General features: G+C 42.0%; 1 protein-coding gene across 1 annotated transcript in view; it reads left to right on the top strand.

Moving 5' to 3' along the window:
• Positions 1-27,074, top strand: part of PICK1 (protein interacting with PRKCA 1) — a gene marked incomplete in the record, with an annotated part of 678,344 nt that overhangs the window by 3,677 nt on the left and 647,593 nt on the right. Inside the window, 1 exon segment of the mRNA XM_044068524.1 lies at positions 19,980-20,062. Within this exon segment, the coding sequence (XP_043924459.1) occupies positions 20,022-20,062 (41 nt within the window).

The following is a 27,074-nucleotide window of genomic DNA, read 5'->3' as shown; positions in this document are numbered from 1 at the left end:
ATCTATTTTTCTGTTTACTAGCTTTTCTGTGTTTACTCCTGTTTGCTGGAGTCCTCACAGTTGCAGATAAGTACCCAGCTGGGTTTTTGGTTACTTTTTCTGTTTGGAGTTAATGTCATCCAGGAAGTGTGAATGCCAGTGTGGGAGACTGATTCCCCGTAAAGACCGTCACAATAAGTGTCTTTTTTTTTTGTCTTGGTGCTGCTAACGACCATACATCTTGTTCAGTTTGTCAGGTGTTGTCTCCAAAACTCCTCTTCATAGTAGGCTTTCTTCCCTTTCCTTGTACCTTGAGAACCAGTGACTTAAGCTTCTTGCTGCGGGTACTATGGATGGAACTTCCTGCCCTGAGGGTCAGCCGTCTGGCAAGAAGAAGGTGCATAAGGTAAGGCCAAAATCTTCCGCTGTCCAGCCACTGCCGGGTGCTTCTCCTGAGGTTATAATGCACCTGGAGGCTCACCCAGTTGTTTTGTCAGATTCTTCTACCACATCTGGGTTGGAGGCTGGTGAGGATTTGGCAGGCAGCATGTCTGACCAGGCTTTGCAGGAGTCCTTTTTGAGCGTTCAGAGGGAAACACGGTTGATTGTTTCTGAGAGGTCTAATGGGGTTCCGCAGTTTCTCTTTCGGGAAGAGGTTCCTACCGCAGTTGTGGAATGCCGTCCTGAGTTTGGGTCTTCTCAGGCTTCCAGGACAGCTGCCCCTTTGAAGAAGAAACAGAAAACTAACCATGTCTCTTCTGCTCCTAGGGATCCCCAAAGTGAGTGGCAGGCCTTTACTCTTTACTCTGGGGTTATTTAATGCTGTACTGTCATTGTGGTTTCCTCAAGAGGTTTCAATTCCTGCTCCTCCTTGGTTTGCCTCTTCCCCTAAAAGGCCCAGAGAATTCCATTTTTCTGAGGTCGATTCTTATGATGACTCCCTTGCTTGTTCTGCTCAGATTCCTTTTCCTTTAGACTACAGGTCTTAGGAGGAGGATTCTCATATTCTTGATAATCCCTCTGAGAAAATTTCCTTTGGGGACACGATCTCTAGGATGATGGACTTTTTTAAGTGGGATTGTGCTCAGGTTTCGGATATCCATAAGAGGTACTATGGGTTACTGCATATGGAATCTCCTAAACCTGCGGCCATTCCTCCTGTCTTGCCTGTTTTATTGGATGTTTTTTCTATTGCCTCTAAAGCGGCAGATTCTCTGCCCCCTGCTCCCAGGAAGTCTGATAGGTTTTGCAGGATGCCGGAGGATTGTTCCTTTTTCTTTAAATGTCCTGCTGCTGACCCCTCTGTGGTGTCTGTAGCCTCTGATAAGCCATCTCAATTGCTTTCTTCATCCAAGTTACTGCCTTCTGACAAGGACAGTAGGACAATGGATAGGCTGAGTAAGAAGGTTTATACTTTCTCTACCCTGGCTTTTAGACATATTAATTATCAGACCCATATTCTAGGTATGTCTTGGCTGTTCTTTCTCAGGCCTGTCAGATTCTTTCTGATCTTCCAGACTCTGAGGGTAAATCTTCTGCTCTTTCTTTGCTTGGGACTTCCTCTCAGGTAGTTCGTCATTCTATCAAATGTAGTTATGATGCTGCAGATGCCACTTCAAGGGCTGCTGCTTCTGGTTTGGTTCATGGTTTTGGCTTCAACCTTTGCCTGATGATATTAAGGCTAAGTTGTTGGATGCTCCCCTGGATAATACTGTTTTGTTTGGTAAAGCTGCTGCTGGTTTATTTAAGTCTCTTCAGGACAAAGGGAAGGCTTTACAGGAGCTTAAGCATGTCTTTGTTTTTTCTGTGCCTAAATCTCAACGGAACTACCCTTCTAAGCCAGCCTTTGTTCGTAGGCAGTCTCACTCTCCTTCTAAAGGTAAAATAGGTAGTAAATGGATTCTTCCTGCTAAAGTCACTCAGACTGCAGTGATTCTTAAGCCTTCCTTTCCTGACAAACCAGGTACTGTCTGACTAGCCACCCATTCCCAGCCACGTTCCTCCGTCTCTTTGCCTTTCTCTTTTCTTTCCTGTTTGGCTCCAGATCACCCAGGATTCTTGGGTTTTGTTAGTCATTCGTCAAGGGTACTTCATGGTCTGGATTTCCTGTCCTCCTTTTATGAGCATTCCTCAGACTCCTCGGGAACAGCTTCCTTTTTTCCCCAGAGGTTCTTCGAGACCTCTTGTCTCAGGGTACTATTCAAGAAGTGCCTGTGTCCCAAAGGGGGAAAGTGTTTTATTCAAGAATGTGGAGACTTACTCTAGACCTCTCCCATCTGAACACCTTTCTGAAGGTGCCTTCATTTGAGATGCTGTCCCTTCAGTCCCTTTTTCCTCTCTTGCTCCTTCAGGCCTTTCTGGTGTCTCTGGACCTCAAGGATGCTTATCTCCTTATTGCGATCCATCCTCTTTTCAGGAGATTTTTGCATTTCTCTGTTGCTTCCTGGCATTTTCAGTTCTTTGCTTTGCCCTTTGGCCTTTCTACTGCCCCAAGGGTGTCCACCAAATGCCTCATTCCAGTGATTGCCTTTTGCAGGTTTCAAGGGATCCAAATCTTTCCTTATTTGGATGACCTGCTGATTCAGATGTCTTCTCCAGAGGTTCTTTTGCAAAATCTTACAATTTCTCTTCTTCAGAGCCTGGGATTCACAATAAACTTCAACAAGTCTTCCCTGACTCCTTCTCAAGATCATGTATTTCTGGGTTGCAGGTTTCAAATGATGCCAATGCTGGCATCCCTGCCTCCTCCAAAGGCATTAACTCTCATTACTTTCTTTCAAACTCTTCTTTCTTTGGCCTCCATTTCAACCAGGGAGCTTCTGAGAGCTCTAGGGTTCATGGCTTCCACCATTCCAATGCTTCCTTTGGCCAGATTCTACATGAGGAAGTTCCAGTGGTTTCTGAAGTCGTTGTGGCTTCAGCATGCGCATCCTCTAGACTTTCCTGTTCCTCTTCTCCCTTGTCTCAAGGTTAAACTTCTCTGGTGGATTCATCAGTTTTCTCTGAATCCAGGGTTTCTGTTTTAACCTCCACTTCCCTGTCAGGATCTGTTCAAAGACGCTTCAGATGTGGGATGGGGAGCAGTGTTTGGCTCCCTGAAGGTTCAGAGAGTGCGGTCGCCGTGTCGGAGGAAGGAGCACATCAACATCGAAGAGATGAGGGCTCTTCTGCTGGCTCTTCAGGCATTTCATCCTCTCTTCTCTGCAAGGCCTCTCAAGGTATTTACAGACAATGCCACAGTCATGGTATATCAACAGATTGGGGGGGGGGGGGGGTTGGGTACAAGATCCTACCGTCTTTGCCAGCTGGCACTTCTGGTATGGGATCTGGCTATCCAGTATCATGTCACTCTTCAGGCAGTTTACATTCCTTTAGATCGGAATGTTGTGGCAGACAATCTGAGCAGGTCCTTCATTCAATCCCATGAATGGATGCTTCACAGGGATGTGTTTCTAGACATTGTTCACCAGTGGGGTACTCCTCAAGTAGATCTCTTTGTACTCCTCAAGTAGGTCTCTTTGCCTCCCCTTTGAACAAACAACTTCCACTGTTTTGTGCCAGAGTCTCATGTCCTCCAGTCTGGAAGGTGGACGCTCTCTCATTTTCTTGGAAGGGGATGTTTCTTTATGCATTCCCTCCCCTTCCTCTCATTCCAAGAGAACTGTTCAAGATTCAACAGGAAGCTCCCAAAATCTTGTTGGTGACTCCCTTTTGGCCATGACAGCACTGTTTCCCTCTACCTCTGCATCTAGCCAGGGGCAATCGTCACAAGTTACCTCACAGGGTGGATCTCCTCACAGAAGATGAGGGGTCTCTCATCCATCCCCACCTGTCCATGCTTAAACTAACACTGTGTGATAGGGTTTTGATTCCTCATAGACACCTTTTTTCCTGAGGATGTGCTGCAGGTCCTGCAGGAGGCCAGGAAATCTACTACTAGGAAATCCTACTTGTTTAAATGGAAGAGGTTTTCTATTTGGTGTCTTTCTCATGACCTGGACTCACTTTCTGTGGATGTTCCTTTGGTTCTTTCTTGTTTGTGTGAGCTGCTCAATGCTGGTTTGCTTTCTTCTATTAAAGCTATATTAACGGTATACTTTGGTTGTTTCAAGGATTTTTTTAAGGCAAGTCTCAAAAGTAACAGCAAGAGTGTTTTTCAGGAGGGGAAATATGATAGATAGTGTTAGCTTGAAACAAAAAGATGAGGGAAACAAGATCTGTAAAAGAATGTACGTCATATAAAAATGTAATGAACACAGAAGAAACATAGTATGGATTTATTTTAAGACAATAAAAAGGCATATGGAGCAGCTAGTGGATTTGCAAAGGTGGGCAAAAAATCTGAAAATGAACAGCTTGGGTGATATGAAAGAAACGGTTGGCTGGAACTGGTAGTTGTCTAAATACATTTATTGGGGATAATATAGAGAATTATGATTTTGAATCCAGTTATAATGGGATTATTATATACTCAAGATGTCATTGCCAAGAAGTTCATCTATTATGATCGGAATCCCAATCATAATTCTTTGTAGTGCATGTTGCTTTATCTGCTCCATGTGCTACTAGTTACAGGAAAAAAGTGTAGGCGCACTAAGTGTTTTGCTGGCTTTAAAGCACGTAGCATTGAGAAACGGACAGCTGCACACTTCTCAGCTTAAGAATTCTGGGCAAATGTAAAAGTAATGGGGGGAACGACAAAGGATCAAAATTAAGGAATTTTTTAAAAATGTTATGCTTATTCACTTAAATGATTAACAGAAGCATACAAAGGATCAAAATTAAGGAATTTTTTAAAAATGTTATGCTTATTCACTTAAATGATTAACAGAAGCATTTTTTTGCATAAATGTGCATTTTTATCAACATACAAGGAAAAGAGTGAAAATATGACGGGCATAGATAGCAGGCAGAAACAAAGCAGTTTTATCTTCTGCCACTCTTTGTTTGCCGGCACTGTCTGCTGTTTGTCCCAAGCTCTAAACATGATGGTAACAATGTTTGGGGGTGCTTAACAATTGTTATGATTGAGTCTCATCTTCGGGAAGCTGTTAAGTTTATTTTCTTCCTGATATCAGAGCTTAATCTTGGCAGTCTGTGTACTCCAAGATGATTCAGACAGTATAGTACTGCATGCAAGTGGCACTAGGATTGAGGAGGTCAAGGAACAGGTGGTAAATGCTGAGAATATGAGTCTCTCTGTGAATAAAAGTAAGTTAGAATGGGACTAAGGAATACTAATGCAGGAAAATGAGGGTAGGGGGCTGAAGAGTGGCAGGGATCAGGATCTCAAGGGAACACCTTTCAGATACATGGAAGAGCTTTGAAAAGGTTATGTAGTCTTCCGAGTTATAGTGCATGATTTGTATGACGGCCTGTGAGGGGTTCCACTTAAATGTTTTGTCTTTCTCTCTGTCTCTCACCTGTACATAGTTTGTGTATGTTGCATATTCAACATGTATATCCATTTTATCTGTGTAAAGATAATCTGCATTTTACAATCAGTGTTTCAGAATGTTTATATGTTGTCCTTTGCTGTCAGTTTCAAATTTACCTCATATGTTGTTTGTGCATATTTGTTATTCAGATTCATGCCAACTCAGTGGCAATTTCATTGGCAGATAAACAAAATGCCCTTGTCTTTCTCTGACTGTAAAATGGTTCTGCCAAAAAACAATTGCTGCAAATAAAAACTGTTGGCAGGAACCAAACCTTTCCACATGTTCCATTTGAGATGAGATACCTTGACACTTCTAACTCTATCATTGCACAGCATTGAGAAAAATGGCAAAGTCAGATTCACTGAAAGAGGGTTTCAGTAGAACAATTCTGTAGGAATTTCACTGAAATTTCAGTTGTGCAGCTGTAATGTTTTATGCCAGAATTGCATAGTCTAAAAACTAACCTTTTGTGTTCCCATTTTTGTCTGTGCTACTTATTCTGTGTAATCATTTTTTTGTATATCTGTATCTGATAGTGCTGCTGATTTTCTATATTAAGATCTTGTTTATTCTTATTATGTGTTATGTATATATCAGTATATGTATTAACTCATTGTAGCATTCCATTTCCTCTTAGTCTAGTATTTGTACTGTATTATATGTTTGGAACGTTTCTCCCTGGGACTCCACTGCAAAAGGGGTTTGTAGCTCAGTTGGACTTTGCCAGTAAACAAACATATATAAAGAAACAAATAAATACATACATGAGCTATGAATTTAACATTTATTTATCATGCATCTGAGCTTGTTTGAAATTACCTCTAATATTTATAGGTGCATGTGTATTTACTAGGCTATTAATCCTTGAGGATCTTTAGAAGTCTAGCCCTGCATTTCCATGAAGTTTTTAACCCTTGTAATTTAAATATGAATAGCACAGAGCTGATCAGAACATGTAATTGTTACCCTATCCATGATTACCCTATCCATGAGGGAAAAGGGTGCTAAACCAGGGGTGAATTTGTGATTTCCCAGCCAATCGTCCATTTGACTAGAGTAAGGGAGGTACATTGCTTTATGTGTAGAGGAGGATGATTCAAGCAAAGTGATATTCTGTCTGATACCTAACTATCCCTACAAGACTGCAGTGGTGGTGCTGCGTTAGCATTGTCACCTCACAGTAAGACATTGCGTTGTCCTGTTCGATTCTCAGCTAGAGCGTCTTCTGTGTGGAGACATGTGTGAATGGGCGTACCTTCGTTGAAGGTTGTGCATCAGGGCCGGCAACTTGGCACGTAAAAATCTACTGCCAGTCATTAGCGGACTGGAGTTCCGCTGTGGCGACCCCTAACTGGGAAAAGCCGAAAGACACAACAACCTAACTATCCCTACAACATGTTCTATTTATGTTGCAAAAGAGGTTAAGAGCTCTTTAAGTGGGTGTTTATGCCATCATTAAACGTGCAGATATGCAGAAGATCTGAGAGGATAGGGTCTGTTGAGGCTGTGTACTCAAGGCAGAGTGGATAGGGTCTGTTGAGGCTTTGTACACGAGGCAGAGAATGCCTCCATGGCACTGAGTAGGGGTAAAAGGCTTTAAGATGGTCAGTATAGTTTTTATGATTTAGGGCCTTGATTTGTTGAGAAAACATTATGGTCAAGTTGTGTTGAGTGGTTGGACAATTACTTATCGAAGTGGGCACAGTATTGATGATTGGCTTAGTAAGTGCCCCAAAAGCTACACTTCAGAACTGAAACCCCATACCCTCCCACAGGAACCATTAGTCCTTTGTGTTTCTACTAGATTTTGTTGTGCGGTGCAGAGGAATAATACCCCCTAAGCCCCTACTTGCTAGCTGTATCAGCTTACTGTTGCTTTCATGTCTTCAGTATTCTTGTTTGTACTGTTCAGTGTATTTTGCTTATTTTTATTGATATAACTTAGTTGCTCGCCCAGTGTTTATTTCACAGTTGCTCCAGCAAAAGAATGTGCAGTGGCAGTTGCTTATGTACTTTTGTTTTCTTCACATAGCAATAAGATTGTAGTGTTGGAAATGGTGTGTGTAATGGGTGGTTCCAGTCTTATAGCTTGCCAGAGAAAGAGAAGGACTTTTTTTTTACTTGTCAGTGACCGCATACACTTCTTAATTCAGAACTTGTCTGTTTTCATCAGGAGAAGAGATAGACATTGTTTGCCTGATGACTATTTCTAAGATATTTGATTTGTCTTCTGTTTGTACTGCCTTGTGTTTGTGCTGAACATTTAGTTTAATTGCACGTTTTATTGTGATGTGTTTTGGAAACAAGCACAGAAATTATATTCATATTTGGTAATATATTTTTCTAGTACCTAAAACTAAGAAAAACACTTTTCAGGATAAATAATGCAATCATAACAGCAAAAATAACACGATATTTAAAGTGTTTAGTTTTATTTATTTAAATGTGTTTATTGTGTAAGGTATGTGATGCAAGTTTGCAGTTTTATCATATTCAATTAAACTAATCTGCAGTTCCAGTAGCATGAAACTACAGCAGTGTCATGGTTATAAGATCCACAAAAAACTTATTTCTTTTCTTGTAGTAATTTCATAGAAAAATAAGTTAAAATATTGTGTGAGTTTAGGCTATGATATTTTCAGAGCAAAGGTGAGCTGTTTATGCTAAATGATATTGTAACTTTGAAGAAGAAAAAAAAAGTTTACTGTGGGATTCATGAACAATTCTGCGAAGCCTACACAATGTTTACGTATTAGTGGGATGAGCAGCTGCGCAGATCCCATGTGCCTGATGCTCATCCTGCTTACATAAATACAAACAAGTTTTCATGGCCAGTAACAGTGTTGGTGGCCAGGAAGACAGGTTGAGCAGCACTAGCGCACAGTGTAAATAAACAGACTCGACTGTTGGCAAACCTGTTAAGTTTGCTCGTGTAGACAACACAAAGACCTACATAGGGAAAATAATGCAAGTTGTATTAGGCAGGGAAAGTGTACTGAGCGTACTGTGCACATAAATCAAAAATATGAATACAAAAGTAAGTAAGGGGGGAGGGGAAACTGCAGGGGCAACTACAATGCATGGGTTACCAGACAAGAAAAGTGTGCTGAGGACAATGTGTACAGAAGTCAAACAGATATATACAGAAACGTGTAAGAGGGGAGGGCAAATGTTCAAATTCTAGTAAGATAATTGATGTGAAGGTGCTTATGTCATAAAGGCAATTTTGTAATAGTAAAGTTTTGCAATACATATGTCAAAATAATTAATGGTGGTCATACTTCTTGAGTAAATATAGGCAAGTAAAAGTAGATATGATATTATAGGATGTGACATTTACACAAATTAACATTGTAACAGAGAGGAATTGCATGACATGAATGTCATTAACATGTTGAGTTGAGATGACAGTTTGCAAGGACAGTACATACATCATGGGATATTTGAATTTTTTGCATTTCTTCATTATAACATGTTGGAAGATAGGAGTGGTCAAAAGCCACAATATCCTTTTGCAAGAATTGAACCCATCCCATCGGTGTTAACACTGACCTGTGTATTAACTATGTAAACCACAGAAATAGCTGTAACACTTGAACATGGAGGATTACCCTTGAAGGGAGTTATTCACTTCAATATTCTAATAGTTATGCATCCATACATAGGTGCTTGTGGTGTTACAAATGTGGGAGCAGAGTGCGACATACATAATACCCTTGCATAAAGCACTCCTGCCTGACACAGTTAATATGCAGACAGATTAGAACCGTACATCATAGTGTGGTATTTACATGCCCCAGAGTCGTGTATTGTTGGTGTCTGCCACAGGAGGTAGCAGTGGGTATTGTCACAAACGGATGAAATGAATGCGTGAATTAAGAAAGGACCCCTGATAATGAATGATATATCACATGTCAGACTGATGGCAATTAAATGGGTAAGCTTGTGTGCTCACAGGTGGTCAAGAAAGGTTTTTCTGTATGTCCGTACACATACCACCAAAGAACTGGAGCAATACTCGTACACCACAGTACTCAATGCATGTGTCAAAGTAGCACTTTCACCATGACATTGGCAAAACAAATGTCTACTGCCATGAAATGTGAAGAGACATTTTCATGTGTTCGTGCAACATATCAAGGGATTGATGTAATGGTTGTGTGATGTCAGTACGTTCACACAAAATTAATCACTATGCTAGAATTGAACATCAAGCTGTACAACTCCTCCAAATAAAAATGTGACTGTTAATCACATTTACCACAGTGGAACTGTTATCAGAGCCATTGACCTCTACCTTTGTGAAGTCATTCAATCAACTGTGCTTTATGTGACCATAATTATCTGCTAAAATCTGATGGGTGAGACTTCTGCCACTGTATATGTATAAAGTATAATTTGGGGGGGGGGGGGTCTTTCCTGCGGAACAGTTAAGAACAGAAATGCTTACAGTCACTCAGTGTTGGTTTGGAACACTTGCCTAAGCATTGAGAAAATCAACACCATAGCGGGACCAATGAATGTGCCATGGCATAAGTGCATTACCAATTATCGTATGTGTGGTTATGTGTAAGTATTATATCATATATGTAGGAATCAAGGAATATGTGTCGGTGTAATTACTTAGAAAAAATATTGCTGTATGCCAGACAACATTGCCTGATGCTAGATATACCCAAATACAACTATAACCCCCTGCTTTTGTCACTGTGATGGTAGAACAACAGTTATGTACAATGTAGATATAATCCTGTATTGGAATGCATGCTTTACTTAGGCAGCAGCTAACATTAAATCATCTCATGTTCTAAGTCTTGAGGAGGTTTCACTACAGCTGTGATGGAACAACAGTCTAGTCAAATGACAGCATCAGTTTTCAGTACAGTCTTTCCAAAGGAAATGTAGAATAAACTCTTGTAACAGGAAGCAACCTCTATACATGAACATGGCGCATGTGTGTGACAAGACTGTTAACGGGGTCCCTATTATAACAACGAAAAGGCAATCTGTCGAACGGCTAAAAAGTTGAATATTCCAGACCTTGAAATCAGATCTGTGGGTGGCTGTGCCCCACACACCCCTCGTTAATTATATGTACCAACTCCGAGACCTCACTACAGTGAGAAAAGGTCAGAGTTTCCGATCTTCACTGTACCGCAATCTCACAAAGCCGAAATTGCCAAAACTTATGCAATTGAAGAACAAACGCATACATAAAGTCACATAAAAAAAACAAGAAAATAATTGTCAGCATTAATAAATTTTGGGGGATAATGTTGAAAAGGCAGGATTGTGAAGTTTCCTACATCTGTGTATGATACAACCTGATCATATGCTCAGAAAAGATGCATTAACTCAGTCTGATAACACATACTATCTGGAATTGAACTGTCAAGTGAGAGCAATAACAACACACGCACTATTGCATTTCTTATCCTATTTTGCCAGCAACACAGTACCAGAAAATGTTCATTTCTCATTTTGTTGAACATGTCTAGATTAGTGTAATGTTGACAGATAATTTATGCTAATAAAACTGCACACCATATTAAGGTCAGGTTTCCAACAGTGCCAGCTTTTTCTTCTCTTTGCTTTTTGAGCATCTTCCCAACCTCTCAGCTTAACCACATAAGTGTGATGTCATGGCAGTTTATTTGCATATTTGAATGTGTAATGCAACTGATCAGCATTTCAGACATATTTTAAGCAGAGGATGGACAGTATGTTCTTCATACAGGGATATCAGTGTGGTTAAGGTTGTTCTCTTAGCCCTTAAGGTGCTTACACTTTTATGTGTACTGTGCATGATGCAAACTCTTCACAGAGAAGAGCCACTTCAGCATTGCTTGTTGTTGTACTCAGAGCAGTCAGTAACACCTGCAAGCCATTTGCAGCTAACAATTGTCATTGCCCTGTCCTGCAGTCCTAGGGCATGTGAATGCAGTCATGTAGCTACTTACACCATGTATACATCCCCTACACCAAGTGACTTTTTTGGTATTCAGGAATGCTAATGATTTCACACCTCATTTGCATCTTCACAGTGCTCAGAGGGCTAAATCTTCACTTTATAAAAGTAATGTAGCTGTGGAAGTGGAAGAAGGGGAGATTGGATAAAGACAGACCATTACTGCTAGTTACTTGGAGGAGATTGTTCTACAAATTACTGCACAATTTCATAAGTTATGTTTGTTCTCTTCAGAAGCTGCTTCCATGTTCATGGTTTGAATATATTTCAGTATGCAGTGAAGTAAAGAATTTTGATATGCATGCAATTTTAAAAATTAGCTGCTGGTATACTGCACATATGTCAGTTCTTGCTGTGCTGTCCAAGTTGGTATGGTTACATCACAGTATTGGGTTATCCTTTGCTACTGCGTGACTGCCTCCTGTACTGGCAATACTTCCACTGCTCCATCAGTGATTGAGGTACCCATATCCAGACATGGTGGGACATGGGATTGTGGTCCTGCACATACCCATGATGGGACCTTGTCGAGCAGATATTGCTCAAGCTTAACCAGCACTTCCACTTGGAACTGGGAATGTGGAAGTGCCAGTGCAACTTCTGGCAGGAGCAGTTTGCTTGGTCTGGAGTGACGATACTGAATTGACAACTCTACCATTCGCGTCTCACAGCTGTCTGACATGGCAGAACATAATGCTAGCATCGAGGTTGATTGTGTTCATGCAGACACACACACTTCACAAAAACTGACGATACAGAACCACACACTTGCAAGGTAAGAAAATCATGCTGTTGATTTGGATACATCTCCTGTTAGTGCCCTGAGATATTTCATACTTTAATGAATGTTCTGTGTTTCTTACTCATACACACACACTACTTTGGTGTCAACCTTGACCTATTGCCCCTCCCCACCCTTTGCAAATGATGATGATTGTACCATGGCCTTTGTGCATCAGACATGTATGCAACCCTAAGTCAAACCCAAATGAACAGAGTGGATAGGTACGAAACTGACAGTATGCAGGTAGTTTATCTTCTTACACATTTATTTGTATAATAAAGGTTCCACACTTACCTTGACATTACCCTAATTATGAGTCATGTTCTTTGGATCAGTCTCTGTTTGATGGTATCCATACACAGACATTACATGAGTAAGTAAAGTCTGTGGACATCAGATGCCATCACTTTTAATATTTGCATGTGCTTAAGTTGTTATGTGTATTCCTTTGCTGGTGTGTGTGAAATTATTTGCCCCTTAGTTGCCGAGTGTGTGCGCTAACCTATGAGTCGTAGATGGTTAGTGTATGTGCTGTCCTATGCTTCTTAGTCAGAGCAAGGGCATATTGTGCACACCTACGTCTGCAGGCTGACTCTGCAGCTGGAGGTTCTCCATCCTCGTCTGTATGTGCAGGAGGTGTGCCCCGCCTGTGGTTCTGGAATGTGTGGTCCTGGCCCTTGCTGTCCCAGTGGTAGCTGTTTCCTCAAGATGATGTTGTGCAACATGGCATAGACTGTGAGAATTTCTGCATAGGTGCCTGGGTCGTACTGCAGGGCACCTGCTGATGTGCCCAGATAGAGGAACCGTGAATTCAGCATGCCAAACACACACTCTGTGATGTTTCTAGTTTGAGCATGGGCATTGTTGTAGCCTTCTTCTGTAGGTATGTGTGTGCATTTCTGATGGTTGTCATGAGCCATGGTTCCAGTCCATAACCTGCATTACCCAGTAGATGACCTTGTAGAACATCACCCCTACTAAACCTTGTGTGACGATGCAAGGTGTGCCATATGTATGAGTCATGGTAACTGCCTGGTTTGCCTACACAGACGTTGAGGATAATCCCTTGGACATTACAGACAACCTGGCAGTTGATTGAGAGGAACCATGCCCTGTTGATGTATCTCCTTCCTTGTTCACCAGGTGGGGCTTTTATTTCTATGTGAGTGCTGTCTGTGGCCCCCAGGACTTCAGGGAAGAGTGCTACAACTTAAAATTCCTGCATTGTTCTTGCTGTCTCTTGTAGTGTGTGTGTGTATGTATGTATAAAATAGACATACTCCCATGCATGTTGTAGCATAGCATTAAAACATTGGTGCAATATTCTGGAGGCTGAGGCCTGTTGCACTCCTAGTATATCACCTTTGGGTCACTGGAATGTACCAGTAGCTAATATCCTTAATGCTGCACATACCTTAATTTTAATTTGTATAGGTTCTTCTCAATTTCCCCTGGGTCTCAGGTGGGGACTGCAGAGGTTACAGAGTTCCCAGGGTCAGAACACCCTTCCTCTCCTGTGAGCCTGTTGCACATACACCTGCAAGAGAGCAACAACCCCTAGCATATCTATTTTTTCTAAGTGTGATGATGGCTGTATTCCGTAGGTTTTGGTGCTTGTGGCAAATGGCTACACCATATCTACATGATTCCTTTGTAGCTTTCTGAATGGCTTTGCTGTCTTGGATTGCATGCAACTCAGCTGCTTATGCTTTCATTAGCATACTTTGCTGTTTACCTTTGTTTGGCAGCAGTACACCACATGTAGAGCCATTTAATGAATTCACAATAGTGCTACAATAGCACCATAAGTAGTCATTCATGAAGCCTACCCTAGGTGTCTCCCAAATCAGGTGCCTTATTATTTCAGTAAAAAAGAAATCTGTACAAGCTTGACCAGACCCCACTAACTTTTGTGTTCAAAAAGTGAACAACATTCATAATCGGGGAAGTACACCCCATCTCCTTTCACAGCAGATTACTGTGTAAAATCACATATGGAGATATGCCCTTGACTGTCATCTGACAACAGAAGTTTTTCTGAAAAATAAATTAATTTTGAAGCACAAAATACTTTTGCTTCTTTTATCCAGAAACTCTATCCAGAACAGTTACCAGTTTGTCTCTGGAAGCCACTGCCTTGTGTACAGTCAGAAAGTGCATGCAAAATAAAAATTTGTCAAACAAAAATGTGTATGTGCATGTTAAGTGTAAATGTGTGTTTTGGTTATGTATATGAATGGGTGGGTACATATGTGTATGTGGATCAGCATTAACCCGCTGTTTCCCATTTTGAGTGTGGGTTTGGGATGTCCCATCAAGAGTGACCATCAACTTGAGCCAATGGCCTGGCCAATGTATGTAACTCTGATAATATAAGACATTGTGTCACGTAATCTAGACTGCCACATGTCAGTTATCCATTTCTTCTGTATTTTTTTGTGTTATAGTTCTCCTAGTCACTTCAGTGGGCTGCACTACCTGACTATGTTTCCACTGAATAAAGAGCTTTAGGTAGTTTTTGTAGGTTTGTATGAATGGAGTTACTTTTTTCTTAACCCCTTTTATTGTTCAATTTGTAAACGAAAGCAAATGCCTTAACATAAGTACAGGGGATAAATGACCAATGCACAACAAAGAAATGTGAATTAATAATGACAAGGAAACAGTGCATATACAAAGTATCAAACAGTAACGTATGTATAAAATTACATGATCTCTTTGGAAGACATTGAATGCAATCAGAATGTAGAGAACGCAGCAAAAATTGACCTACAGTGTACAAAGTCACACATCATTACTAAAAAAAAAAAGAGAGAAATATCTGAAGCCTGTGTTAGGGGTGAAAAACATAAATGGAAAAGTTACAATAAATACACTGTGTATGTTATTTAGATTTAAATTGGGTTGCGTGCTACGTGAACTCCAAGAGGAGCTAAACCCGCACATAAAAATGCTATTTAACCTTAGCCTTACGACAGGATATGTACCTGAACACTGGCGTACAGCAACAGTGGTCCCACTCCACAAAGGGGGTACCTCTACAGACCCAGGGAACTACCGCCCCATATCACCCCATAAGCTTAACCAGCCTGGTCTGCAAAGCTATGGAAAGAATCATTATAGAACTCATAAACAGAGACATAGGGGACCTACAGACACTTGACCCCACCCAGTTCGGCTTTGTAAAGGGCAGATCCTGCCTTTTGAACCTGGTTGACTTTTTCGAAACAGTCACTAGAGCCATTGATGAGGGCAAAGCAGTCCATACAGCCTACCTGGACTTGGCTAAGGCCTTCAACACAATACCCCACTCAGGCATCATAGACAAGCTCAACAGCTTAAATATAAACCCTTATGTCACTAGATGGGTTGCAAACTGGCTAAAGGACAGAACCCATAAAGTTAAAATCGCTGGAGCAATGTCAGACTCTAAGCCAGTCACAAGTGGTGTCCCACAGGGATCTGTCCTGGGACCCCTCTTGTTTGGCATTTATTTCTCAGATGTTAAAGCAAACATGGGAGGGTTGTGGTAGACAAAGTTCGCAGATGACTGCAAACTAGGCACCATAGTAGATACACCAGCAGACACATACATCCTACAAAAAGGCCTCACAGAAACGGACAACTGGTGCCGGAGTCACAGCCTTAAACTAAATGCCAAAAAATGTATAGTCATCCCCTTTGGGAAAAACAAAGTACCCACAAATTATCACATAGACAGCAACCCACTGAGTACGGAAAAAGTAATCAGAGACCTAGGGACCCAAGTCGACAGCGACCTCTCATTTGACACCCACGTTGCCAAAGTGGTTAGAAAAACAGTTTACCTTGCACACCTCATCATGAAGGGATTCACATCCAGATCCAAGGATGTCATTGTACCCCTATACTCCTCCCCCCTCATCAGACCCATGATTGAGTACAATGCCCCATTTGGTATGTACCTCACCCGGCATTTGCAACAGCTGGAGAGACCACAAAAGTACCTCACCAAGAGGATCAAGGGTCTCCAACATATGTCTTATTCTGCCAGACTAAAGAAACTTCAGCTCTATTCAGTAGCATACCGCCTGCTCAGAGGTGATCTCTGCCTGACGTATAAGGCCATGTCCAATCAGGATCTGAAGGACATGCTCCACCTCAAAAAATCCAAATCCATCAGGACCACGAGAGCTAAAGACTTAAACCTCGGCACAAGTATGAATAGGACATGCTGGAGGGATAGATTCATAACCCAGAGGCTTCCCATGCTTTGGAACAAGATTCCAGTTCATGTTAGGCAGAGCCCCTCACTGACTCTCTTCAAGAGTGGATGGGAGATCGTAAGTTTACCCCAGGGGTCACATCTGTGTCACTGCTAGACAAGGGCACAGTAAACTAATTCTATTATATAAGGGGACCTTCATTGTGTCACTACTAGACAGAGGCGCAGTATTCTAAATTTATTCTGTACATTTTTGTACCATTTCATGGGGTGGCAAAAGCCACATCACTATGGCTAGGCTTACAAATGCCCCAGGGCATATAGCCTAGTACTAAACTATGAAACTATGAAAAAAATGTATGATACTTTAAAGCATGTTTGGAAAGTCTTTAAAAGTTAAGCAGGTGAATAGAAGCCAGTGGGTAGATATTTTCGTATTTGTTAATTTCTTAGTTTAGTTATGTTAGAATCTGGTCTGTTTTTGACTGGCTAGTCGTAGTCCATGTTCTAGTTTATTTTTTATTCTTTCAAATATGAATATGTGTAATTTCTGATTAGCTATGTTAGAGTATGGTCTGTTTTTCTAAGAGCACAGTTTTCTGACTGGCTAATGACAGTGTTTTATTTTATTGTTTATTTTTTTAAATATTTTTTATTCTTTATTTTTTCAACTATGAATAAATTTAATTTCTGAATACCTATTGCAGTTCAACACAAATATATGCATGTATGTATGTATGTGTACACTTTAAATATTATAGAATTATAAAAAGTACAATGCATCTGGGCCTGACTACATTTACACCTTGCCTGTACCCCCTTAGACCTTTGCTGATTTTTCAAGGAGCAACAGACTAGTCATATCTGAGGTGAATTTGTGGTTACTCATCCAGTTGTGTAACTTTTTTGAAGGAAAGTTGTGTGTCTTATTGCTTAATTTGGAGTGGATGTGTGTTCTAGAGAAGTGGTGAGCATTGTGTGACAAATGTTTCTCTCCACTGTGGTCTGTTTATTTACTGAAGCAAGTTTAGTTACTTGGTTCCGGAGTTTAAAGAACACCAAATAAAGTGACAGTGCTTCCAGACTTTCCTGTTAGCTCTTGTTTTTTAAGCTTCTTGTCTTTCCAGTTGCTTGATATGCCTAGTAAGATGCATCCCAAAAGGGACATTATATTTGATAATAGATCTGATCAATGCAGAATGTAGAGGGGTGAGAACATCTCTGGATTTAGATGAAATGCCTTTCGCAGCCAGCTGCACCAGGTAAAAATATTTCCTAAACACCATAACAACGTAATGGGGAAAGGCAAAGGAATTATTGACTTCTCTATTCCAAGATCTCTCACCAAACTTATTTTTCAGGAGGTGTGTTGTCTGCACTATATGGTGGATGAAGGCATTATTTAAAATACAACAATATTGCATTTTTTCAGTACTGGTCGTTGACTTGTTTGACTTCCAGTTAGAGTTTTTGCTTATCAGAAGGAGACTTCAGTTTTGCAGCTGTCGGCAAACATGGTTGACCAGATATCCCCATTTTTAATGTGAAGATATGCAAAGAAGATGCCATATACTAAGGATCCCAGCACGGTTACCTGAGGAACACCTCTGATCACTTTCTTGTTAACCGAGGACTTGCGTACCACACTCACTGTGTAGGTTCTATCCTTCAAGCTATTTGCAATCCACCTGACCATGAAGAGGTTAATTTGGAGCTCATTCAGCTTGTTTATTGCTGGCTCAATGAAGTTGAGCAGATTCATTGGATTGGATCTACTCTTAAGAAAGCTGAACTGCTGATCAAGCCTTATAAGAATTTTGATATCATTATTAATTAGGTAAGTTTATTAAATATCACACGACTTTGCAGATGAGACTACTTAGGCAAATGGGTCTGCAGTTTCTGGGGTCAGTGGTGTATCCACCTTTGTGAAGTGGCATCACAACAGCTGTGCATCATACTTCAGGGACAAAACCAGTGGCTAAGTTCAAGTTGATTAGCTGTAGGAGCGGGGCTACTAGAGAATGTTTTGTAATATTTATAAAGTAAACTGGTAGGTTATCAAGTCCTAAGGATGATTTATTTTTTGTTATAGAGAGTATATTTAGCAAGTGCTGTTTGATTATTCTGATGGAGTTGGGATTCCGTGGGATAAATGGGCTTCATGTAGTTGTCTCAAGGGTGAAATTTTCACAGATTGTTTTTGCTAGTATATTTGCAATCTGTACAGGATCCAAGTGGGTAGTGCAATATGGATAAACACTTGGCAGTGTTAGATGTTATTCCTTAGTTTCCTAACATAAGTAATATTTGTAATTGTCTTTAGCTTCTGATGGCAGTCCACATTCATGAAATACCTTTGCATTCTTGGTTATGTTTTTTTAATTACTTCAATAACTTTTTAATGTTAACCTTGATTGAGTTTTTTTTTGCTATACAGTTTAAGAAGTTTTTAACTATAGTTTTTTTTTTTTGTACACTTGGACCACTAAGCTGATTTACTTTTAAACGTACCATTTTATTTGGACCTGGTAGGGACTGACAATGCATCACGCTTGCTTTTGGTGCAAAAGTTTATAGGTTCTATTCCCACATCACCAGGAAGATTGATTGCTGACACTGCAGTGTAGCGTAAGGGGGGGTGCTGCACTCCTGAATGTGCCATCCTTCAGATGAGATGTTAAATGGAGGCCCCATCAGAGTAAGTTGGTAAAGATCCCATGGCACCTATGGAAAAGAGTAGGGGAAAATGTCCTTCTATATCATTGTTGCAGCATTCCTCACAGGAGGGATCTCCTGCCAAGGCCAGCCCAATGTCTGGCCAATTTTGGTGCTTTGGAGAATGGATAGGTGCTTAATGCCTCAGTATTTATGGGGGGGGGGGGTCTGCTGTCAGTGTATTGCTGGTGCACATGACTGGATATATTGCTAAGCTGGATTAAGTTTCTTGAGTATGCGCAACTTTATAGTAAAGATTTTTTTTAATATTTCTGGCTATAGTCTTGTTGCACTGAGTTGGAGGACGAGATAGGTAGATTAACATTATAAAAACATATTCTAATACATAATGTGAAATGTGTTCGATGCCTGTAGTAAATGGACTGAACTTAACTGTTATCATTAAGTAATCAAGCAGAAAGTACTTTTATGTATTAATTCAAATTTTTTTTTGCAAATGGCATTAAGGTGATTTGGCTTTGTAAACTTGTCCATTGTTGGAGATGGTGTCTTGAGTCCTTTTGCCTCTCTGTCTCAGGTTATTTTTAAGGGTGAAAGAAAAGCTCTCATAGCATTTATCCGAGTAAGACAGTTTTTGTTACCATTTTGGTTTATCTTCACAGTATTACTAAAACAGATCCATGATAATCATCCATGATAGGCATTCACGTATATATGCTTGAGATGTAGGCAGCGCACCATTGTATTCTTTTCTTAATCAGATCATATAGATGATAGAAACATATTTTGATATGATTGTCTGTGTGAAGCATGTTTTCAAAAAAATTGTAGTGGCTGGTAGACATTCCTAGTTGTACTCATAGCTACAGAAGGTTTACATGGCATAACTTCATTAATCTTGTCTCCTTTTTTGTTTTTCTACAGGTGAAGACAGCTGGAAGTACACACCTGTGGAGGCCTGTCAGAATGTTCACTGACCTGGACTATGATTTGGAAGAGGACAAACTGTGAGTTGCTGATAACAGAGAGAAAATGATTAGTTAGCCATTTATCTCTTTGCTTGTATAGCCAGGATTTTGTAGGTTTTATTAAGCTGCCTTTTAATAATTTATAAATGATGCAGCACAGGTTCATATTGCATCACATAAGAAAATTGTTTAGTAAAAAGTTCCCTTGTAATTGCTTTGCATAATTTCTTTATAATAACTTAAGATGAGCAGTATCACTTAACGAAAGGAAGGAGGGAATTCAATAAAGCCTACATGGAATGATTTTCCGTATAGGCAGAGTAGCACAGATCTAACATGGAAACTGTCAGCTGTGCAATCCAGTAAACCAAGCAGAGGGGCATGCACGAACATGCTGACACAAGTGTCAGTGGCATCAAATCACCTCAGAAGCAGGTGAAATCCATGCAAATGAGGGTGTTTTGCGATCTAGGAAGGTATCCGTGCAGAACCAGTGTTGGTGTCAGAAGTGTACATGGAAAACAATTGTATACAGAAATGTAAAAATTGAACAAGGGCTGTAAAAGCCCAATTAGAAGGTCAAAAATGTCCTGGTAGGCACAGATATGTCCAAAACTATGCCCTTTGTGTCCAAAAGCTAATACAAAATAATATAAAATAATATTTTTTTTAATACCCACATTATGTTTGCACAGCGCTCAAGAACGCACAAACATGCCGTTATGCAAAAAAATATTAAAATGTTTAAAAACTGAAAATAAGACATGCGAGAATAATGCATTATAGTGCCCTGCATGCAGTATGTACAGTGGTAGATCTCAGTGGTTGCTAAGGAGGCAGGCCCTGGAATAATGAAGTATCCAGGTTATGTGCAAGGGTCTGTATGCAAATGAGCTGGGGTTACTGAATTGCAAAAATGGGTCACTGTGTCCACAGATAAAACCTATGTAGCCCCGAGAACCGTGTTGGTGTCAGTAGAACAGGTAGCTAACATAAAAAGAGGGTGTGTCACTATGTGTAAGGGAATTTGAGCTCAGCAGCACCTTTTTGTGCGCCGCTCAGCTAAACAGGGGAGTTGTGTCTAGTGCTGCTAAGCTTTGTTTAGCTACAGGGCACGTATTTTAGCTGGTTTGAGCTTTGCTTAGTGTGCCTGTGCATGGGGGTGTGTCCACACTGCTGAGCACTGTTTACACCAGTGCCGCAGGTTTGTGCGCTGCTCCGCAGTGCTTAGCTGGGAAGGCAGTTTAAAAAAAAAAAAGGGAAATTGCCTGGGAAAGCCAATCATGTAGAAAATGCTGATAACCTCTGTTCCACTTACACTGGCCCATTCAAACCCCTCAATGATGTACCTTGCAGGTGGAATGCGTCATAGTCAGTCAATCACATAGGCTCCTTCTGCAGCATACCACTATAAAGTATGCATACACCCTACAATCTGATTTCTCACTGATACTCTGCACCATAGGAGTACAGACTTGGGAATTTTAACTGACAGAATGCTAGGGGCTGCTGCTGCTTTGCTGCATCTATATGTGCTAGAGTCTGAGATCAGTGCTGATGCTGATGCTGACAGTAGGCCTAGCCCGAGAAAGAGAAGTGTGTTTAGGCCCAGAGTAACCTTCCAGGAGCTATATGAGCTGGAGATTGTAGAATGCTATAGGGTGGACAGGGACATACTACAAGAACTCTCCGAGCTTTGCTGCCCTCATCTCAGACCCAGAACCAATAGAGGGGAACCCATCCCAGTGGAAAGAAAGGTATGTGTAGCCCTTAGAATACTAGCCACAGGTAATTTTCACAAAACAACTGGGGACATGATGAGAGTCTCACAGGCATCAGCATCCAGGGTACTCCACCAATTCCTGGCTTCCAGGCAAACACATGCCAGTGAGCACATTTATTTACCCCACACCCCTGAGGAGAGGGCCAGCAATATGTGTCTCTTCCACCATGTAGCACACTACCCTGAGGTACTGGGTGCCATAGACTGCACTCATGTACACATCAAAGCACCACCCGGTGAGGATAGAGTCTACTTCAACTGCAAGGGGTATCACTCCATCAACTTCCAGGTTGTGTGCTATGCCCAGGGCATTATCATGAATGTGTGTGCTGGCCTCCCTGGCAGTTATCACGACTCCCATATCTGGTACGCATCACAGCTGTACCAGATCTTTGCCAGGGGGACATCTCGTATAGCCATCCCATCTACTGGGGGATGCTGGCTGCGTACTGGAACCGTGGATGATGACACCCATCAGAAATGCACACACACCTACTGAAAAGCACCATAATGAGGCACACGCACAAACTAGGAACATCCTAGAGCGTGTGTTTGGGCTGCTCAAGTCATGGTTCTGCTGCCTATGTATATCTGCTGGAGCCCTGCAGTACTCTCCAGCCACATGTGCCCAGATGTTTACAGTATGTGCCATGATACACAATATGATCCTGCTGATGTCATATTTTTGCTTTGCACCCATGCCATCCTGAGCTGCTGTACTGCCAGCAAGTCTCCACAGCATAGCCATTTGGACCTCTGCGACAGAAACATACAAAGTTCTGAGAGACATCTATCAGTCTGCAACAGCACCGCCAATCTAACATCATGCAACAATGGTACAAACACCTTAACGTGTACTCATGAAGCACGCCAGCATACAGCACCTGTCATGGCATAACACAATAGCACTACATCATGTCATGTACTGTATTGTAGACACCCTGTGCATTACACACATATTTGCATGTCCCTGCATTGTTGGTATGGATGGCAGGGGTGTCGCACAGGTATCATCACATGCACAGGGTGTGGTATGGGGGTGCCAGAGACCTAGGCTGTGCCAAACAGCTGACATGATGTGTGTGAGTCAGGAAGAGGTGCTGGTCAGCTGAGCCATAGGTTCATAGGTAGGTACTAGGCTATTGGCCCTAGGGGCTATATAATCCTAGCCAAAAGGTATCCTGACATTCGCCACCCAAGAAAATTATTTTCCTGTGCCCCTGTCGAGCAGAGCCAGACGTGATCCCCGGGGTGAATTTCCTATCTCCCATCCAATCATCAAGATTTTTCTTGGAGTGCTAATGAGGAGCTTTGTTTGATATACATAGGTAGTTTGTTCCAGAGTATGGGAAGTCTCTGGGACAGGAATCTATCCGTTCAGCATGTTCTGTTTATTGCGGTGACAAGGTTTAGGTCCCTAGAGTGTGTAGCTCGGAGGGGATTGGGATTTCTTTAAGTGGAGCATGTTCAACGGCTCTGGGTTTGACATAGCTTTGTATGTTCGGCAGAGATCACCTCTGAGTAAGCGATATGCGATGGAGTAAAGCTGGAGTTTTTTGTGGCGGTCTACGTAGGGCATCTGTTTGAGGCCGGTAATCCTCTTTGTGAGTTATTTCTTTGGCCTTTCCAGTTGTTGTATATGTCTTGTGAGGTACATACCAAAAGGGGCGTTGTACTCTATAATGGGTCTAATGAGTGATGAGTAGAGGAGAACAATGACCTCTTTTTTCCTGAATGAGAAACCTTTTGTGATGAGGTGTGCCACGTAGAAGGATTTCCTGACTACTGTGGTGATGTGATGGCTAGTCCATGGAGAGGTGCCATGTGTCAGTTGCTGACCTGCATGTGACCGTGATGTATGAATTTACCATCTACGGCCATGAACACGGGAACTGGCTATGCCAAGACTGGCACTGGCATCACCATGCCCAGGGTCAGATGCGGTACTAGTCGCTGATGCTGACTGATGTCTGCTGGCCCATGTCCCTCATGGGACCACCCAGCACCATGTGCCCATGGCCTGCCATGTCGTGATGTGGACAGCACCCTCCCTTCTGTAGTGCTGGAGGCACTGCCACTACGGGAGCGTGAGTGTGCACTGCTATGTGGACTCTCAGTGGATGTTGTTGCTGACACACACCCACGTGTCCGCTTAGTCCCACCACATGTTCTAGCGCAGACAGTGTGCGGTGAAGGACTGACAGTGTCTCACCCCACTGTCTGTGCAATACATCAGTGAAACAATGCATGGCATCACCAATATGGTGGAGGGAGTTACGGATGTCAGACAGTGATGCAGCCATCATCTTGCGCATCCGTCTGGTGTTGCATTTGGAACATGCCTGTGCCTCCATGACAGACCAAAATATGCGTCGGGTGAGTCGTGATTTGACACTTGTGACAGCTGGTAGATAGGCAGCAGTCCTCCTTCGAGCACCCCTGTCAGTCTACCTGTTTGGGATTCGCCAGCTCTCTGGCTGTGGCCAGTGTTTACACTCACTGATTTATAGGTTCATAGATTAGTACTATGCCATTATCACCACACACTGACTGTCCGATATCTGTGGCCACAGGGGACTGGGTATGTGTAGGCATACTGACTATGTGCAGTGACAAAGGGGGAAGAAGTGGGATGTCAACCCATGGGACAGATTCAGCCGCCAACAACCCTACCTATACCTCACTATGGCCACCATCATCATCAGAGTCTGATGAGACACTGAAATCAGGTTGTGAGGGGGACAATCTCCAACCCCCACGGTCACTTGCGAGGAGGAAGACAAAATAAGTACATTGCTACCTGCACTATTAAGTATGATGATCCACACACACACACACACACGTGCGTGCATACAGGTGAGGTGCCACAACTGTAGTACACATACCACATCTTATTTCTGATCCCATGTACAACACACATGCAGACTACAACATATATACAAAAGACAGGCCAAGTAAACCACATGCACTGCAGCTATGTCCAGTTAATGTTGCCAGTACTATACACTTGTGAGATTAGTGATATGTAAGTGTATGTGATAGACCTACACCTAAAACACAGTGCACCTGTCTTCAGCATACTATTGCCCCCTGCATAGCAGACTGCATGGACCTTCACAAAAATAAGTGCAAATATGTTACAGATCCTACACATACACTACTGTGATTACCGATACAATGCACTGTGGTTACGGTTGAGGCAAGTCCTGGAGAGCAGAATGATGTGATGAAGTCTTAGGCCATCCAGGATCACATCATTTTCCGCAATTGTAAATGGCAAGTGCTTCCGTCTGTACATCCTTTCTGAAAGACAGGAATAGGGGAACACATCATAGGACCACATATGTTGCTTTCCACTATGTACACACCCTGCACATCCAAACTGGCCTACACTGTGCACTGCTACCTCCCACATCATGCCCTGCCATCTATCAACACAATCTGTATGTGGCTGTAAGCAGCATAGTAGCAGTACCGTTTATGTCCCTGTATGCTGTGATGGAATGTGCTGAACTTCTACACTCCCATCAGTGCCATCTGCTGTGTTGTGTCCCCTATGGCCGATATCCCACTACCATGTCAGACAGCCACTGTTCAACAAATAGGTGTGTGTTATTACGAGTATATGTGGATAGTCCAACAACAACCGTGTGCCACAATGACAGCAGTGCAAATGTGCTGTAGGATATCTTCCATCTAGGTGTCCTACTTCTTCAGTACACATATGTATGCAGAATTTGTACGCGTGCCTGATAATATGTGGTCCCTTTGCCAGAAACATGTGAATGTCTGGCAAACAGTTGGACAATAGTTGTTGGTTGTTCTTAGACTGTGGAGAATCTGGCTGTCACACACCAAAACCCTCAAAAAACAATTTATGCCACATTAGTATCTGTTACTATATTCATACTTTTACGTTGTATGATCATTATGTACACTCTCTCGCTGATGTTGGGCCTGTGTCCCCCCACTACTAATGGCATTGTCCTGCAGTCCTGCTGTGCAGGGTTGCCAGGTATGGTAGCCATAGCTCTCAAGCTATGAGATACGAATGTCAACAGCACAGTGACCCAGCCAGAGTACATCAGGGACAGTCAGGGACACCAGTACAATGTCTGAGCTATTCCTGTGTGACATTCACAGACTGAGAGGAGCTGAATGACAGTACATCATGTGATATGCCATCTGTGTCCACCATTACTCACGGTCACTATATCTAACACACAATCCATTAGCATTCATACAGGAGCCGACTGTTATAGGACAGAGTGAGAGGGCCACATCTGTGATCTAAGTCACAGCAGGCAGAGTTGAAAGGCATGGCTGTAGCTTTTGGATAGCAGACTGTTCACAACATGTCATTCCCAGAGATATACTACAGACTCACTGTTGTAATTCCTATTCACCATAACTGCATCCTCCCATCTGCCTCCCATTAGATGAGGACTTGTATTACATACCTGGTAGAATGTTGTAATCCTTTTGAGCAGAAATCCTGAAGAAAACTGATTCTGAAAACGCAGTTTGGCTTGATAAAGCAAGTTATAGACCTGTTTACCATAGGCAGCTGCTTGCCTTTTGTAGGTAATGCTCAATAGCAGGTGATTGCCTGTGCACCAATCAGTGGCTCAGACTTGCTAATTGCATCCGGAACAGCTGGGTTGCAATTTCATTAGCCAATGACATGGCACAACAGTGTGTAATATTTAAGGCCTGCATGTAGGCCTTGGCTCCTTTCCTAGACTTTGAGAAGGACATTACTGAGGTGTGGAGACTACAGCAGCATAGAGGGTAGGTACAAATACTGTCCACTGTTGGGATTTATGTGGTATGTCCACAGTTTTGCATGTTATGTTTGGGCATTGTCAAATAACTTTCTGACTATGTGGCAGTTCAGTATTAAACTGTGGGCTGAGGTCTGAAGACAGATGTGAGTGTCATACGTTTTACACATCAGAATATGCAGGCTGCTGCAGTGATGCTGGCGTATCAGTTGTATATGTTTGTAGGAGCAGACTGTGACAAATATCCCTGTTGCTTGACCTCTGCCCCGCACCCCATTCATGTATGGGTATAGTGTGGATAACTTGTTCTAGGGGGTTGTGAGGTATGGTAGGTTTGTAGAAGGTAGATGAACATACTGCTGTATATGTTGAAGGCTGCAGCTGCTGCTTTTTGCCCAGATTCTTACTGGGGAATATGAACGCATTGGAGGACAGCAAGCTGTGTGTGTCAGTGATGGAGCAGTGTCAGCTCTGTCGTTACAGC

This window comes from Protopterus annectens, chromosome 1.part0 (genome assembly GCF_019279795.1).
Source record: "Protopterus annectens isolate FY-2018-M chromosome 1.part0, PAN1.0, whole genome shotgun sequence".
In the NCBI taxonomy this organism is placed as follows: Eukaryota; Metazoa; Chordata; order Ceratodontiformes; family Protopteridae; genus Protopterus; species Protopterus annectens.
Note: the sequence above shows the minus strand (reverse complement) of the source record. Positions and strands in the feature narration are given on the sequence as shown.